Source organism: Pseudorasbora parva, chromosome 14 (assembly GCF_024679245.1).
Source record: "Pseudorasbora parva isolate DD20220531a chromosome 14, ASM2467924v1, whole genome shotgun sequence".
Lineage (NCBI taxonomy): Eukaryota > Metazoa > Chordata > Actinopteri > Cypriniformes > Gobionidae > Pseudorasbora > Pseudorasbora parva.
The window spans coordinates 20,620,438-20,638,269 of record NC_090185.1 but is presented as its reverse complement, the minus strand read 5'-3'; the positions used below and the strand labels follow the sequence as shown (position 1 = coordinate 20,638,269).

Sequence of the window (17,832 nt, the reverse complement as noted above, 5' to 3'; positions counted from 1 at the left end):
ACTTCCTGCTCTACTTCCTGCGCTCTACTGCGCAACTCCTGTCCCGAAATCGCTACTGCGCAGACTCGGTCCCAAGATGTCCGCGCCGTGCAGGCCCTGCAGGCCGCCCATGCCCATGAGGCCGCCTAAAAGCCATAGCTAAAAGCTTCAAATCTGCCAAGCGGAAAAGGATGATGTCGAGTCGTCCATATTTTTTTTACGGTCTATGGTCTAATGCATCAACGTCTTGACAGTTCATAAAATATACGAATTCAGCCACTTCGTAAATGACTCGAACCAGGTCACAAAAACGATTCGTTTGAATCATTTATATAGCATTCAAATTTTGACTCGAGAGGGCGCATATGTCCAAGTTTGGAAACTAGTAAGATATTTATGATAATTCCGATAGCACGTGGCGTTATTTTGTCACGTAAACTCTGCCCTGTCAATCATATCACAGTTAAATTGAATTTAATTTCCTACCGTTTCAGACAGAAATGTAGGCTAGCACGGACTCTCCTCATGTGTTTGCAATTGATGTATTTAAAATTATTGACCAAATGTATAATTACAGAAAGTTTAAAATGCTGTTGCAGATAAGTGGATAACACTGAATAAATATTTAGTCTGGTTAGATAGCCTCACATTCGCCATGTTTGTAGTTACGACTTGCATTCGTGTTTGTAGTTCGAATCGAATCCTTGTCCGACGCGATGATAATTAATGTAAATATAAAACTGTAATACAAAAATAAGTGTCTGGACTGCGCCATGTGGTAAGAGAACTAGGGTACTAAATCTTTTTTGAGCACAAAAATGTGTTGAAATAGTGTCAATTAATGGCAAATCGTCGACATAATTTTTTCTCAAGGAATAACAGATAGCTCTTTCTCTGATGCGTGACAGTTGCAACCCTGAGCCTGTCTAATTCAATATTTCTTAGGAATTAAAGGACCCCCGACCAGCAGGTTGAAGCATGTTTTTCTTTAACAGATTTAACATGAGCGCACTGGCATTCAGCCAAAATAAACATGCAAAAATGACACCCGCTGTATAAAGGGAAGACATCTGTGGAACTCGTTGCTTATCTGTCTTTTTGTTAATATATATATCACATTTGTAAAATAATACCGTATATTAAGGGTTAAAGTTCAGATTTGTAACTTGTGTTTTCATTGACCCATGTGGTCCAAACTATAACCACACACAGGCCTACAAAAACTAGCAACTCCATTCATTGTGATTCACTGTTCGCTTTCAGTGCCTTGATTTCCTCGGTTTTGTCCCCTGAAACCGGGTAAATGCCAATGAATATTATACAGTACTAATGTTTTTACCATATAAGTTAACCAATGCCTGTATAGCATACCTTTGTAGGGTTTTCCAAATGTCTGCACGTGCCTGGATCTCATATGATGATCTTGACCTCTGCCTTTGCACCATTTTAGGATTGTGATCGTGGTTATTACATGGAGAGAAGTGGACCGCATAGGGGACAGTGTGTACCTTGCAAATGCAATGGCTTGTCCAATGACTGCGAACCACACACTGGAAAATGTTTGGTATGATTTTATCCTAAAATCTCTTTTTTTCTTCTTCTTTTTTTAAAATCTCTAATCTTTTAAATCTTTCACACCCAAGCTTTTATCTAGCCAACTTAAATATAATACATAATTTTTATATGAAATATCATTGTATAGTAATTATTTATGTTACATAGATTAATGGTGATTAATTGCATCCAAAACTAAAGTTTGTGTTTACATAATATATGTGTGTACTGTGTATAATTATTATGCACACACATCCATGTATAAATTTAAGACAGAAATGTTAAATATATATACATGCAAATATTTATTAAATATATACATGAATGAATGAATGTGTATTTATGTATAGATAATAATTATACTCAGTACACACACATATTATGTAATCACAAACTTTTATTTTGGAGGCGATTAATCGTGAGTAATTGACTTGACAGCACTAATTATAATACATTTAATATAATTTATATTATTTCTTATTTTTAGGTATCTCTGTAGGCTATGTAGCTTTGCTTTCGCTTCGTCAATGCTTATATTTTTATATAACAGTTTTTATTTTAAAACTCCTAAATTATCCCCTATTTGTGATCATAGTCGACCATAACATAAGATACCAATAACAATAAGGTCAGCTTTTATGAGGAATGCATCTCCACTTTATAGCTGTGTATTCGATGCATCTTTTGCCGTGTCACATTGTGGTCCTGTCATATTGAAACAACTCTAATTTAACAACTTAATTTTTTGCAGAACTGCCAGTTTAATACAGCAGGTGACCACTGCGAGCGTTGTATGGAGGGTTACTATGGCAGCGCCGCTCTGAGAACCTGTCGAATGTGTCCGTGCCCTTTAGCAGACCCATCCAACAGGTGCAATGTCATACAATCATAAAAATACATCAATTAAAGTTTGCGTTGTTTATTTAATTCGTTGGTAATTTTTTAATAGATTTTTTAAATATTTTTTAACATTATTTATTGTTTCATTGCTTTAATTGCTTATTAAATAATTGTTTATTAATTTGTTTGTGCAGTTTTGCTATTGGATGTCTACGGGTTGGAGATGAGTTTGAATGTTTGTGCAAGCCTGGTTACTCTGGGGTTCGATGTGAAAGGTGTGTCTGGTTTTTAAAATATGTAAATATGCAAAATATTGTGCATTAATCTTTTTGAAGAGATTTATCTCATTTACTTCATATTTTAGTTGTGCGCTCGGATATTACGGAAACCCTTTAGTGGAAAGAGGTAGTTGTCAACCATGTGACTGTGACCACGGTTACGTATGTGACCCACAAACAGGCGGTAAGCAAGCTCTCAAGTAGACATAATAATAGTATTAATAATATAAAATAGTAATAATAATAATATAAAAATGTAGGCTGCTTAAATAAAAAATAAATAAAAAAATAGTAATAAAAATAATATAAAAGTTTAGATTGCTTAAATATATTTTTTTAAATACTAAAAATATATAAAAAAGTATAATTCATATTTTTAAACCTCTAAAAATGTAATTCATATTATAGTGAGAAAATTTGTTTTCTTTGTTCTCATAGATTGTTTTGAGGCTGATGACCCACACACTGGCAATTGCTACGGTTTGCACTCACAATCCTTAAACCATAACAAAAAATCGGAATATTTAATAATATTCTAAGACTATATAGCTCTACATGTGCATGTGCAGTGTGACAATGCATGACTGAGATCTGGATTAACTAACTCCAGGTTTTTCCTGTTAGAGTGCGATATCTGTGTCATTAAGTTAATGAATGATCTTGAAGCGATGGATAAAGAGTGGGACACACTGAAGAATCAGCTTGAGCCTTTTAGTCGGAATGTTACCTCATACACGGGGCTGGAAGAACTTGAAGATGCCATTGCTGATACAAAGGTCCCTACAACAATTTCCCACAACAGCACTTTGGAATGCTAATGTATTTCCACACATTGTTTTTTTAAAATGAGTTTTCCCTTCTTTAGGTTTTGGTGTGGCGTTATACTGCATCTGTCTTCGCATTGCAACCAAAGGTTTTGGAGCTTGAAACTGATATCAAAAGTGTTAAAGATGACCTCACTGTTCTCAATGACAAGGTACTGTAACTATGTTTATGGTGGTTTATCTTTATGCCATCCATCCAACAAACTACAATTTGTGTTTGTTTCTACAGGCAATTGAGACATCCTGTACTGCAGTTCAGCTTCTAAAGATTTTGGACCAAACCTATCAAAGAGGGGACAACCTTCGATCTGAGAGCGTGAACCTCTTACGAAAGATACAAGGTGAACCCACTAGATCCAGCTGAGCTTTTTATAACCAATATCTTCTTGAAATGTCTTCTTCCAACATGCTGGCAAGGTCACCAGTTGCATGTTTCCTTCTTGACCCACGTAGAGTTCTTGGACGAGTTGAAGCGATCAAACCACACGGGTGGGAACACTGAGGAATTAACCAGGATGTTAAAAGAAGCCCGATGGATGTTGGAGAAGATGCGAAGACATAGCTGCAGGGTTCAGAGAGAGCTGGCTAACCAGGAGCTCAGAAAAGCACAAACACGTGGGTCAATCGCTTCCAAAATACACCAGTTAGGACAGGAGTGTCAACTCCTGCTCCTGGAGGGCCAACGTTCTTGCAGAGTTTAGCTCCAACTTGCCTGGATTGTTTTGGTAATCCGGAAGACCTTGAATAGCGTTTAATTGAGGTTGGCGCTAAACTCTGTGGGACAGTAGTAGTCCTCAAGGAGCAGGAATGGTTTAAAAAAAACCTGATTTAGGAATTTGTTTTAGTGGCAAGCACCTTTTTGGGTTCGAAAGCATTCTTGTTTCTCTTACAGTACTTAACCTTATCTTGAACAACCTGATGGTTCCTCTGAATGGCTCCTTGGTGGTGGCAGATCGTATTGGGAAGAATCTAATGGATCGGATGGAAGATCTTCGAGATATACAAGAGGCGGTTATAGATGCACAGCTTGATGTGATCAAGGCCAATGGTGTGAATAAACTCAATGAGGAACAGCTGAAAAATGTTTTGGTAATCAGCAAATAATAGTTGGCGAATGTCCTCAATAATGTAAAACAGTGACTTTCTTGACTGAGGACTAACTTAAAGGCACAATATGAAGATATTTGGATTAAAATATTCAAAAACTACTAGAACAATATTATATATTTTGTAGACTTTTGTACTTACATTATCCCAAATGTTTCCAAGAAAGTTTAAATCCAGAGAAATAAGCAATTTTAACCAGGACATGGACTGTGTCCGTACGTCGCCTATCAGTGACATCGTACCTGGGTTACTCTCGATTTCCTTATTGTTTAAATCTCGCTTTCTTGATTTACTGAGAGTAATGTTTTACCATGCCTAATATTGATCTGGGTTACTCCCAGTGTGAAACAAGTGTTATAGTAGCAGCCGATTGAACACACAGAGTTGCATTATAAGATAACTTTCAACACAATCAAATGCATTTAATATGATTCACTAGTTCACACTTACATCAAATTAAATAGAGTAAAGATTATGCGTATTTGGCATGCTGTCCGGGGGAGGGCTCTGGGCTCGGAATTTGGCCCGAACCCAGAGTACATGGTACCGGAAGAGGTCGTCTGCGGCATAATAAAAGCTCCACTGCTCTTGATCCATGTGCTGCACTTGTCTCTCATTAGCTCCAGTGGCCTCGTTCCGTTCTAACAGCTTTCAGCCACACCCTGCTTCATACAACAGTGACGTTAATTAATCTTTAATGCGTTAGATCATCCATGAATATGATTTCTCCCTGAGTCCTATTGAAATCTTTTTCACCGGCTGTAGAGGTGAAGACAACAACTCCCATGATTCCGGGAAAACAAGGTGTCATCAAGCTACACCCTTCTTTTGAATAAGCGACCTCTAGCGGCGGAAATTACATATTTTGCCTTTAACTTAACAGAGTTTGAGAACCACTGCAATATAAGATCTGCATTTGTTCACATATGTCATAAAACACCTCCATTGATTGTTTGTTTAACAGAAACAGTTAAAAGTATTGAGGAAAAATCAAGGAAACATCATAGACAATGTGAACATGACCAGAAAGACACTAAAAGAGACTATGGATCTTCAGGAAATTATGGATTCCCTAACAGAGGTGACAAATAATGATATTTTTGTGTAAAACGTTCACCAGTATGGATACTTACATTTTGTTCTCTGCCAGGAAATGTCTCATCTGGCTGCTTTGATTGATGGAGCAAAAACTGATCTAGATGCAAAACTCGAGCTACTCTCCATTGCGGTTACTAAGGAGGGAATTGTGAGACGGGCTGAGGAGCACGCGCAGGAACTTACGAAGCTGGCTATGGACTTTCAAATGTACATGTTTCAAAAGTCCTCCAAACATCCCATTGTTTTTACTGAAGTTTTAATGAGTACATGTGTCTCATAGGATTATACTGACAATCACCAACACAACCGCTGTTCAGAAAGCAATCGAAGCCATCAGAGCATTTACAGACATTACAGATGCTATAAAGGAGGCGGAAGCTGCCGCCAATCGTGCCAAAGAAGCAGCAGACCAGGCATTCAAAGTATGTCATGCGATAAAGAAATAAAATGACTATAAATTAGCATTAAATGATGAAGATAATGCATTATTGATTAAATATACAATACTTAAAGAGAAATTAAAACACACATTTCTTTTCTCTCTCTCTTTAAAAAAAAAATCAAACTTTTAATTTTATTCCCAAGGATGTGCAAGTACAATAACGACAAAATAATGCCATGGAGCTGAAAAAACATGCAAATACTCAATTTAATTCAGTTGGGGCAACTCAATTCTGACCAATGTAATTGAGTTGAATTGGGCCTATAACTGATATTATACAGATATATTTAACATTTTTGTTTTCACTCCACTTGTAACCACCATAAGCAAACAAAAATCTTTAAAAAATCTATCTTTTTTTTAATTTAAACTTTTAATTTTATTCCCCAGGATGTGCAAGAACAAGATCTACAAAATAAAGTGACAGATCTGAAAAATCATGCTAATACTCTGCTGGTGAAAGCCAAGGAAGCAGAGATACAGCTAGAAGGTATTGCCATTTTCACATATTAACCTTCATCCTTCCCTTGCATGCTGTAACAAATCCTTCTCTTGTGGGTATTTTTATAACTTTTAGTATTTTATTTTTTATATGTTTTCTATTTTTTTAATGGTTTATTTTTTTATCTTCAAATTACTAGATTTGATCAATAAATAATTCTTTCAACTTAAATTCAATATAACTCTCCAATAAATGAGAGTGGACTGCTTGTGGGAAAAAAATAATATAACATGATCAGTTCTCGAGTTTATAGCTTCAGAAAAACCTGAAGCATTCCTCTCATTCCATTCAATCCTAAGGGGGTCGAATTGACCTGCGAGGGAAGGAGTTTTTAGAATTTCTTTTTTTTGACAACCACAAAAACTCCTTGAAACCAGACATGTATTCATGGTTCGAGTGCGCCAAAAGTCCTGAGATCTTGGACCACTCCGCTGAACACTCAATTAAAAAAAGGGTGGATGAAGGACTAAGCCATCCAGTATATCAAGCCAAAAAATATCTACTTTTAAGAATAACACAATCCTAATCATATGAGTTCATGGGCTTTTTCATGGAGATGTTGTGCTGTGTAGTAACGAAACTGTCTACATCTACAGATGTTACACAGAAATGTGAAGCTTACAAGAACCTGATCCAACAGGCCAAAGACAAACAGAACGAGCTGAAGCAAGTCTTGCGAGATGTGTTGGAGAGGATGAACAACATCAGAAGGGGTGAGAAGCATTTTGCGCAATCATTTTCCCACAATAAATATTGTAATGTCTTGTCAGATGAGCACTTTGGTGGTTTAATTATTTTAGAGGATATTGACGTCCTCATCATCCAAGCCAAGGAAGGTGCTTCAGATGTGAACGCTACAGCAAGTGATGCAATAAACAGAATGCAGAACATCAGCGAAGAATTGAGCAAAATGAACATTTCCTCTGAAGATTCAAACCTGGACAACTTACTTGATGGTGTCAACAAAACATGTGAGTCTTCTCAGTTTTTGTTTCCTTTAGTTGATCTACTTCAGTACTACTCAGTTTAAAGATATCTAAATACAAAATCTGAGGAGCGTTTGTGTTCCTGGCTTCTTTAATTCTGAGGAGCATCACTGAAGGATCTCTTTTACAGTGACAGAACTGGATCAGTCTTTCCCTTCACTAATTGACACACTGCACAAAGTGGAGAACCAAAGTGAGCACTTGCCTGATTCAACAAATATATCCAGCAGCATCCAGAGAATCAAAGAAATGATCGAAGAGACCAGAGACGCGGCCAACAGAGTGAGTGCTCATGGGAGAAGAGATGCTTCTCCAACCGCCTTCAGATGTTTATCCTCTTGCTTCTCTCCTATGTTCCAAGATCAGGGGGCCGATCTTGTTTTCCGGTGATGGTCACATTGAACTTCGACTTCCTAAAGACCTGGAAGACTTCCGAGCCTTCACGGTTCTTAATCTTACTCTTCACCAACCAAAACCTAGAGGCGACGGAAGGCGTAGACGCCAACTGGCTGATGAAGACGACCAGTTTGTTCTTTACTTTGGAAATAGACATGTGAGGAGACCTTTCGTTACTTAAAGGGATTGTTCACCCAAAAATGAAAATTCTGTCATCATTTACTCACCCTCAAGTTGTTTCAAACCTATATGAATTTTTTTATTTTATTTATTTTTTCCTACTATGTTTAGTCAATGGTGGCGGAGACATCTGCTTTGTTATAAACATTTTTCCAAATATCTTTCTTTGTGTTCAGCAGAACAAAATAATTTATTCAGGTTTGGAACAACTTTAGGACGAGTAAATTATGTCAGAATTTTGTTTTGATTGGGTGAACTATCCCTTTAATATATAAGTGATGCACAATATATTGAAATTGATATTAGTGATTTTTTAAAAGTTTATTGATATTAGATGGTTCATGCTCATTTTCATTATCTGTACATTCAGAAGAGCTTTTCTGTGATCTGTTTATCACTTAAAGTTAAATATGCTAATAATAACACTGTTGAATAATCTTTAGCAAATCTCAAAATCAATAACACCTTTTTTATAATGTTGTGATGCTAAACTAATTTTGTAGCTTTTATTTAGGGTTTTTTATTTAGACAAAATAATATAATTTTTTTAAATATCGGCCAATTATCGGTTATCCATAACATGAAAACATTTATTGGCTTATCAATATCAGCCAGAATTGTAATAATGGTGCATTTTATTTTGATATTCAAGGTGTATATAGTAGGGCATCTTTTTATATGTAACTCTCTGGACCAACAGACAGTCAAGGATTTTATTGGCCTGGTTGTGAGGAATGATGTCCTATTTTGTGTCTACAAACTGGGCAGCAATATTTATGAGATGGAGACCAGCAAAATCACCAAGTCCAACAATATCAATGCCTTTATGGATAGGGTGGATTTCCGCAGGTAAACATTCGTCATAGTAGAAGTTTGCAAATTGCGTACGTTTGCATTTCTGAAGACCATTTGTCCATCTCTTTTTATTTCCTTTGTTCGCTAATCAGAGTGTATCAAGACGCACAGGTCATATACACACAGATTTTCACATCAACTGAACCCAAAGAGCTGCCGCCCATGACTAATCGGCCTCGAAACAGGAATGGATTGCTCGATCTGGATCCCAATGAGGTCGTCTTATACGTGGGCGGATACCCAAGCAATTTTACGGTAAATAAGTCAGCAAAACTCTGAGATTTTGGTATGAATGCTTTCTTTACAGTATAATACATTACACCTGTTACATTTTGCTTCCAGCCCCCTGTAGAGCTTCAGTATCCAGGTTTCAAGGGCTGTATTGAGTTTACGACTCTAAATGATCATATCCTCAGCTTGTTCAACTTTCGACGTGCCGTCAACATTAAGAAAAACGACGTGTGTCGAAGGTACGTGATGATGTTGAGATGATCTTAAGCCGTCAGAAGTCATTTTTTCTTGTTTTAGAACTTCAAAGTTTGGTGTCAATTTTCCGATATTACATCCCTAGGGGAAAGGTCAGCACATTGGGGGATTATTTTGATGGCACGGGTTACGGAAAGGTGGAAATATCTAGCTGGAACTCTTTTATTAAGTTCTTTGTTCTGAGTCATCAAGTGGATGCTGTGCTTTTTTACATGGGAGACGAGGTAAAATGTTGGTTTTAAACCCTTTGATTTGATTTCCAGTACTGGATCACAAAAAGTTAGCATTTATTTCCAGATAAAAAATGTCAACAATTGTTTGATATTTAATGTCACAAGATTGAAATTAAATGTAAATAATTTGTATTTGTTTACAGAACTCTCACTTCTTTGTTACATTGGAAGGAGGCTATATTGTTTTGCGAGGGGAAAACAATGGCACAATAATTGTTGAAAAGTCCAAATTAAAAGTATTTCCCCAAGTAAGTTTTGCCATAACCTCTTTATATTATATTATATTATATTATATTATATTATATTATATTATATTATATTATATTATATTATATTATATTATCCCTTTAGACAAAATTCATCCAGATCAGAATGACTATGAGTGATAGAAGACCAACAACAATAGTTGTCACAGATTATATCAACATTTTTTTGGGATATGTCAAAGGGCTCTTCAATGAGGCTTACATCGGAGGTGTTCCGATTGCAGTCCGGGAAAAGTATTTATATTCTCTTTTGTTAATGTTTATTTGTGCATTTCTTCAGTTTTCTTCAACTAAATATTATTTTTTACATAATTTTTCTGCTTCCAGATATAATATTTTTCTTCCGTCACTTAGAGGATGTGTCAATAACTTACAAGTAGATATTGCTTCTACTTTTACAGAGGAAGTTGGAATTGTCCAAGGTTGTCCAAATCCTTTACTGGTAAGACTGGTTTTTGTGGACTACTTTACAAGTAGTGATGGGAGAAGCAAAGCTGAAACCGAACTATTTGCTTCACAAAATAAACGCTACACGCTGGTGACAGAGACCTAGTGGCACAACATAAAACATTTGGAAACAGTTATGATGAAGCCTAATTTTCTGAAATTACTTGACTTTGGCAGTTTGATACACTCTCCGAATCACTGGTTCGAAACAAATTATTCGCAAATGTTTCAAAGCTTCACAAAGAAGTTTCGAAAGTGCCCATCACTACTTGACGGTGTATGTGCATCAGGAGAAAATTCATCTGAACTGTTTCTGCTTGGTTGTGTTTTCAGGGTTCCCGAGAGGCTATGTTTGAATTCGGGAGTTCTTTGTCGATGTCACCCACTGTTAAAGACACAGACAATGAGACAATGGTTTCATTTGGATTTAAGACATCCCAGGAAAATATTCCAGCCTTAATGTTGACTGGTGGAATGGTTAGTTAATCAAGAACTAATATTTCTATAAATAGGGTTCAGATTAAGCTTATGGCTTTTGATGGTTCTATTTTTTTTGTTGTATTATTTATACCTTTATATATTTTTTATTTTATATATATATATATATATATATATATATATATATATATATATATATATATATATATATATATAATAAAAAAAATATATATATAAAGGTATAAATAATACAACAAAATAAATATAACTATTAAATATAATATATATTAATACATTTAAAGCTGCAACCCGTAACTTGTTTTGGTTAAAAATTATCCAAAATCAATTTGAGCAAGTACGTAACCAGTGTTCAAATCTCTTTACCTTAGCCCGATTCGCAACTTAAGCTTGTAATAATGTGTTATAATTTGAGTAGTACTGGTAGCTTTCCGTGGGAAATTCGAGCACCATTCGTCTTCATTTGTAGCCTTTTCTCACAGCAGCTGGAATAATTGAACTTGTCATTTTAATGCCGGATTGTAATCCAGAAAGGTCCAAACTACAATCATCAGTGACAACTGGAGATTCACCCGTAGTCAAAAGCAATAGATTACACTGTAAAGACACTGAAATCTACAAGTAACGCTAATACAAACTAAATACATGTAGTGATGTTGTTGAGAACAAAGTATTACAATAATAATAATTTTCACGGTTTCATGTGATATGAGCTAAATGATTGTTAGATTTAATCACCGTTGGTAGCACGATTTACTGTAATGCTTTTTTTTTCTCAGTTGGTCAGAACAAAAGTGGCAGACATGTTACTTACTTGTTCAATTCCGGTGAAAGTTCTTATTTTTGTCATACTTCCCAGACATAGAATCTGTGATTCCGAAGTACATTATCCACACCGTTGCGGTGACTGACAGCCACACATACACCTCAAAACATTAGATTCATCCGCACTGAGGAGCCGTGCCGATGCACAACCCATGTAAAGATGGTAATTCTGCAAATAACTGCAATTGCAGGTTTCAAACAGAGATGGCGACAAAGAGGCAAAACTTACGGACTGCAGCTTTAATTCAACACAATTAAAGATATAAATAAGAGATTTATTTATGTTTTCCTTCTGCAGAAAAATGAGTTTTTGCTGTCTTTGAAAGACGGCTTTGTTGAAATGAGTGATCGTAAGGAAAAATTAACTTCCAGAAACAAATGCGAAATTGGGAAATGGCACTACATAACAGCCTACAGAAGCAGCGTGGGGTAAGTAGAAAATATCTTGGTATACTTACTTGCACTTTACCTGCTTTTCAGTACTTCATGTTGAAATTGTCCCATCAGGATGCAGCTAAACGTTGACAACACAGACATTGAAGATCCGCCATCATCATCCACGTTTGATGAACTCGGAGAAAATGTTATTTTGGGGGAAGGTTTATTTGAAGGTTGTTTGAGGAACTTGTATATACGGAGGTTTGATGTTATGATTTACTCTCATTGCGTTATCATGACATAACAGAAATAAGAAACTCACAATGGCCTTATGATTCAGTCTACAGAGCGACTACATTCCAGCTGACTTGAGCAGCTTCAATCAGACTGGAAGTGTATCTTTGGGATTCTGTAAATCAAAACACCACCGTCTGGACACCACTAGGAAGCGTGCAAGACATGCCAGAATTAAAGGGTTTATAGAGACTGAAACTGAACAGAGCGTTACTGACAGAACGGGAAGAGAGGTACTACAACAATGTTAAATATTGAAAAATGTTTTTAGAACATTAAAAGGGATAGTTCACCCAAAAATGAAAATTATCCCATGATTTACTCACCCTCAAGCCATCCTAGGTGTATATGACATTCTTCTTTCAGACGAATACAATCAGAGTTATATTAAAAAAATGTCCTGTCTAATCCAAGCTTTATAATGGCAGTGAATGACAGCCTGAAATTTGAAGCCAAAAAAAGTGCATCCATCTATTATAAAAGTAATCTATACAGCTCTGGGGGGTTAATAAAGTGTTAAACAAGTAAATCGATGGGTTAAAACTTCATAAAGTAAAATATCTAGCTTCCAGTGGACCGCCTTCCAATATTCCATGGAAACCTATTCTAGTAGACCCCGAAAACAAAACCAAGGATTTTAAGAAATAATTAAGAAAAGCACTGAAAATGGCGTCTGGGAGACTAAAAAAAAAAAAAATTACAGAGGTATCGCTAGTCTCTAAAATGCCTTTTTAGCTGCACAAGTACACATAAAGTATTTCTATATAAAGCAGGACACTCTTATGGTGGCCGCCATGTTCACATGAACTTCAATGACTTTAGCACCCCCCAGTACCGAACACTTTCGGTTGCAAAACAAAGTAATGATGAGCTTGTCTACAAATAGGTTATCTTTAAAATGGCAGTTGCAACTGAAATGTTTTGGTGCATAAGTGCCTCCACACCACTAGGTGTCCGCATTGAGTTGATAACATGTTAACAGAGAAATATAATGCACCTTTAAACATTGTACACTGAGATCAATAAACAAATACACATTTTAAGGGGCAATACATAACATGTGATATTTAATGTCATTTGTTAGTCTATGCTTTGTTGTTTTTAGAAGGGAAGCTTTAGGCAAGGCTGCAGAAACCCAAAATCTGTCAAACACACCTACCACCTTGGTTCCAACAGCCAAAGTCAGTTCAAAATAAATCAGGAGGAACTCCATAACAGGTAAATGACGTTAATGACATATTAATATTTCATTTTGTAGCTCTTTTACGAGATGATCTTTGTCTTACAGGCCCCATTTCTCCCTAGACATCCGGACCACATCATCTGAAGGACTTTTACTCCATATCTCAGGGAAACATGGTGTTCCTCTTGTGATCCTGTATTTGTATGATGGAAAAGTAAAACTCTCTGTTGGGGCAGATGAAGTGATTTCCTCTCAGAAGATCAATGATGGTGACTGGCACAAAGTATGTAGCAAAATGCTAAAATGGTGCATTTTTGTAACTGTGCGTAAACTAACTCTTAGTTCATGACGTGTACACAGATCAAGTTCAGAATGGAGAAACACAAGTTTCATCTTGCTGTGGATGGTGTTCGAACACTTGATGGACAGCAGTTGCAAGGATCCACACATGAGCTGAGGTCTCCAGTCTATGTGGGACACGGACAACTTCAGACGTTTGACAAGACATATGTACGAAAGTGCAACTTCCTTATTTCAGCACGTTGGATAACCACAAGTCTTGTGCTCTTGTAAAAGGGCTCACACTTTTCTTTTTTTCTTTTTTACAGGGAGAAGTCCCTCAGAAGAGTATAATCGGATGCATCCGTGACCTCATGGTTTCCCAGGTTCTCTTTGGGCTTCCAGCTGTCAATCATGGGGTCATGCCCTGTTTTGAAGGCGTGACTGAAAAGGGGGCATATTTTGCTGGAAATGGCGCACATTTGGTCTTAGGTTTGGCCCTTTAAGTTATCACAAATGTGTATTGTGACAGAAAAATAGGGTCAAGAAATTAAATAAATGTTTTTTTTTGGCAGAGAAGTACCTCATCACTGGTTCTACGTATGACCTGGCTTTTGAAATTCGACCCAGGGACCCCACCGGCCTCCTTTTCCACAAAAGCGATAACCGTGGACGGGTGCTCACTCTGTTTCTCAAGAGAGGAAAGGTGAATAAAAATATCGTTCAAGATTATTTAAAAAACATTGTATTTTGGCTGTATTATGGATAGTAATGGTTTTTGAAAGAATAAGCTACGCAAGTGCAGAATGCTAATGTTTAGCATGCAAACAATATTTTTGTGCTTCTGTGCTGGTAAAAAACCTTTTACAGTAAAAATATATGATCATAATCTTAAACTTAATTTTAAGTTATTTATTCTGTTAGTTACACTGTTCTAGTTATTTACCTATAATGACTAACGAATCCGAATTCTCAGACATTCATAGGAAATGGCTATCTTTCGCGTTAAAAAATAAGCAATTTCTTGTTAAGATTTTCATCAAAATGTTGCCATAGAAGAAGACAGCATGTCTCAGTTACACCTTGTCTACACCAGATGCGAGCGGTGCGACAAAAGACAATATTACCCATTGGACTGTGGGTGAAAATTAGCTTTGGGCTAAATCCGGAACAATACATGAAATGGAAACATTTATGTTAAAAATTGTACATGGTCTTTTTTGAAAAATAAAGTAAACTAAAAGTAAAGCATTATAATCAGTGATGTTGTCTACATCTCATTGTACTTATAATGTACTGACATGAAGGACAAATGCTTTGCAATGGTCGCTTTGTCGCGTCCAGTGTAGACAGCTTCTTGCTGTCACGGCACAACGCAACGCATCAACGGATTAATTTCATTTAATGTTATTAATTAGGCAGAATTTTTTTGCAAGAAGCTCTTTATGTGTAAACAAATTATTCACATAATTAGTGAATGAGACCCAGGGTTTGCTAATGACCGCTAGCACCCCTTGTGGACACTTGATAATTCAAGATGGTCTGTAATCAGGCTTAAGCCCAAAGAATACTTCGACAGTTCGCGTGACGTTATTTTCGTCATGAGGGATCGCAGTTAATTTTTGAGACTGCATAATTTTGTAAATGTAATGATTGTGTGTGCGACAGCACATGCGCAAATAAGACAGAGGAGTCAGCAATTGTACTGCTCTTGTGTCGAACTCGGCCATCCGTGCTCGTCCACAGTTGCGTATAATCTAAAAATCTAAGCGGACAAGGCTGCCTGCGAGACACTTCTAGATGCAGAAAATACAATATATATACCCAGGCCTTTATGTAGCTTTTGTTTGTGTTAATATACTTGCCTTTAATTGAAACTACTGAGGAGATACACCCCCTTCACTGATCGAATCGTTAGTTTCATACTAAAATGTAATCAAAATTCACATCAAATTAATTATTTATATGCGCATGTTTTGAATTAGGCAGTTTTTTTTTTCTTTTTGCGAGAAGCTCTCCCATGTAAATAAACACAAATGATTCACACAATTAGTGAATGAGACCCAGGGTTTGCTAATGACCGCAGTGCCTCTTGTGGACACTTTAGAATTTAAGAAGGTCTGTAATCAAGCTTATGCAGCTTGCATTTGTGTTAATGTCTTTTAACGCTATAATTAGATTCAATATTACATATAGTATCTGATCTGTGTGGGATTATCCTTCATTAGGTGGTAGTAAAAGCAAACGACGGAAAGCACCGCTATGGCACCGCATTGACCCCAACACGACCCCTCTGTGGTGCATTTCACAGTGTGATAGGTACTACTTTACTTTTTTTTATTAACAATGTAGATTAAATTATAAAAGACCATTTTCACAGGAAACATAAGTGAGGTTTTATTTACTTTAAAATACGTATTCCACAGTGTCCATACGGCGGAAAACTATCGAGCTGAGAGTAGATGAAGCAACCTCACGAGTCAGACGGCGTTCTGTATCGGGTCCTTCAGCGCAGGGAACGATTTACATCGGTGGCGTTTCAGGTAAAGCCGGCATTCATGTAACAAAAAATGACTTCTTGCATGAAATGCCTTTCAGTACATAATAATTTATAGTTCTGTCTCTTGTTAATGCAGAGAAAGTTAGCGGAGTGGAGATGCAGACATCTTATACGGGGTGTTTGCGGAATATACGGCTTAATCAAAATCCTGTCTCATTTGAGGACGTGAATGTATTCGGACCCATAAACACTAGCGAGTGCCCGATGGAATAATGGAAGAATGAAATACTTTGACCTTAAAAATAGACTTGCTACACAAAATGCAGGGGTTGTTTTGAGTCCCTCTCTTGAAGGGAATTGCTAGCACATTTCCTCAACTATGAAAATTGTTCAAATCATTGTATATGACGGATGCAAATTTTTAAAGTGTATGGAAATAAAGTATATTTAAAATTGGTTGCCTGTGCTTGCTCTTGCCATCCGGTTGGCTTCTCCTTGTGTAAATATGTGTATTTACACAGCAGTACTTCTGTGGTGTTCAATGCATCACACCAAGAAGTTCAGGGCATAAAGACTACTGAGATGTCTGCCTGCACTTTCATCATTTATTCATAGCGTCCATTAATGTTTGAATAATATGTTCTTCCTCATTCAGGCCATGCAGAAAGCTTTCTTCCTATTTTTTCTTTCTGTCTCTCTCACTTTCTGTGTGAGTGTATGGAATTATTGTAGGCTGCCTGTGAAGGTGCATTTCATTGGCTAAAACTATTGAACAGACATGCCCCCTTTCCTTAGTTGTGTCCCAAATGAAGAATTATACACTATGTACTTAAGCACTATATACTGTGTAGTGGATGAATTTTATACGGTTATTCTGTCATTCAACATTAGAGTCTTATAGCCCCTCCCCCATCTGCTACATAAAGCTGTGACAGTCCAACATTAACACTTTTTCTTTGGTTAATTAAATGCTTCATCCGGTTATTTAAAGTTTGGAATTTTTTGTGTGAACACAATACTCACACTATTTTATACCAAAAAACGGCATAGAATAGTTCATAAGTGTGCAAATTTGGATGCACCTGTTGTTTTGAGCCTGAACGGGACTTGGAAAGGCACTTTTTTTGCTCACATATTTTGCTCGTGAACAAACTGAAGACAGAATTATTGTTATTTCTGGAATCAGTAGATTTGTAGACACAAATTTTAAAGAAAACTTATTTTGTATCTGTGTTACCAAATCGTGAATTATTAAATGGCTCGTTCAGAAGGCACTTGCTTGTCGCCACCTACTGACATGCAGGAAAAAGATCAGTGAACAAATTGCCTGTGTCCGAAAATAACAATATTCTCTTGAATAAGACCACTTTGAAAAAGTAATTGCTCCAAGTTGCTAAAACACTATATTATTTGTTCTATATTTGAATATATGTATTATGAATCT

General features: G+C 36.5%; 1 protein-coding gene and 1 long non-coding RNA gene across 2 annotated transcripts in view; one reads left to right on the top strand and one right to left on the bottom strand.

Annotated features, from left to right (window-relative positions):
* The window catches only part of LOC137040320 (uncharacterized), a 4,544-nt gene extending 3,125 nt beyond the window's left edge, over positions 1–1,419 (bottom strand). Inside the window, exon 1 of the long non-coding RNA XR_010897881.1 lies at positions 1,351–1,419. This is a non-coding gene — a long non-coding RNA (uncharacterized lncRNA). The remainder of the gene's footprint in view (positions 1–1,350) is intronic.
* The window catches only part of lama3 (laminin, alpha 3), an 18,859-nt gene extending 1,027 nt beyond the window's left edge, over positions 1–17,832 (top strand). The window contains exons 2-38 of the mRNA XM_067415810.1: positions 1,430–1,543; positions 2,285–2,403; positions 2,568–2,648; positions 2,738–2,835; positions 3,090–3,131; positions 3,276–3,427; positions 3,517–3,627; positions 3,705–3,816; positions 3,929–4,090; positions 4,368–4,564; positions 5,547–5,663; positions 5,733–5,887; positions 5,961–6,102; positions 6,513–6,612; positions 7,221–7,337; positions 7,425–7,595; positions 7,741–7,892; positions 7,972–8,163; positions 8,887–9,035; positions 9,134–9,296; positions 9,384–9,511; positions 9,613–9,751; positions 9,904–10,008; positions 10,112–10,260; positions 10,354–10,468; positions 10,807–10,950; positions 12,053–12,183; positions 12,262–12,393; positions 12,473–12,659; positions 13,532–13,644; positions 13,715–13,892; positions 13,970–14,119; positions 14,218–14,380; positions 14,464–14,594; positions 16,117–16,207; positions 16,315–16,431; positions 16,525–17,832. Of these exons, the coding sequence (XP_067271911.1) occupies positions 1,430–1,543; positions 2,285–2,403; positions 2,568–2,648; positions 2,738–2,835; positions 3,090–3,131; positions 3,276–3,427; positions 3,517–3,627; positions 3,705–3,816; positions 3,929–4,090; positions 4,368–4,564; positions 5,547–5,663; positions 5,733–5,887; positions 5,961–6,102; positions 6,513–6,612; positions 7,221–7,337; positions 7,425–7,595; positions 7,741–7,892; positions 7,972–8,163; positions 8,887–9,035; positions 9,134–9,296; positions 9,384–9,511; positions 9,613–9,751; positions 9,904–10,008; positions 10,112–10,260; positions 10,354–10,468; positions 10,807–10,950; positions 12,053–12,183; positions 12,262–12,393; positions 12,473–12,659; positions 13,532–13,644; positions 13,715–13,892; positions 13,970–14,119; positions 14,218–14,380; positions 14,464–14,594; positions 16,117–16,207; positions 16,315–16,431; positions 16,525–16,661 (4,956 nt within the window). The 3' untranslated portion in view covers positions 16,662–17,832. The remainder of the gene's footprint in view (positions 1–1,429; positions 1,544–2,284; positions 2,404–2,567; positions 2,649–2,737; positions 2,836–3,089; positions 3,132–3,275; positions 3,428–3,516; positions 3,628–3,704; positions 3,817–3,928; positions 4,091–4,367; positions 4,565–5,546; positions 5,664–5,732; positions 5,888–5,960; positions 6,103–6,512; positions 6,613–7,220; positions 7,338–7,424; positions 7,596–7,740; positions 7,893–7,971; positions 8,164–8,886; positions 9,036–9,133; positions 9,297–9,383; positions 9,512–9,612; positions 9,752–9,903; positions 10,009–10,111; positions 10,261–10,353; positions 10,469–10,806; positions 10,951–12,052; positions 12,184–12,261; positions 12,394–12,472; positions 12,660–13,531; positions 13,645–13,714; positions 13,893–13,969; positions 14,120–14,217; positions 14,381–14,463; positions 14,595–16,116; positions 16,208–16,314; positions 16,432–16,524) is intronic.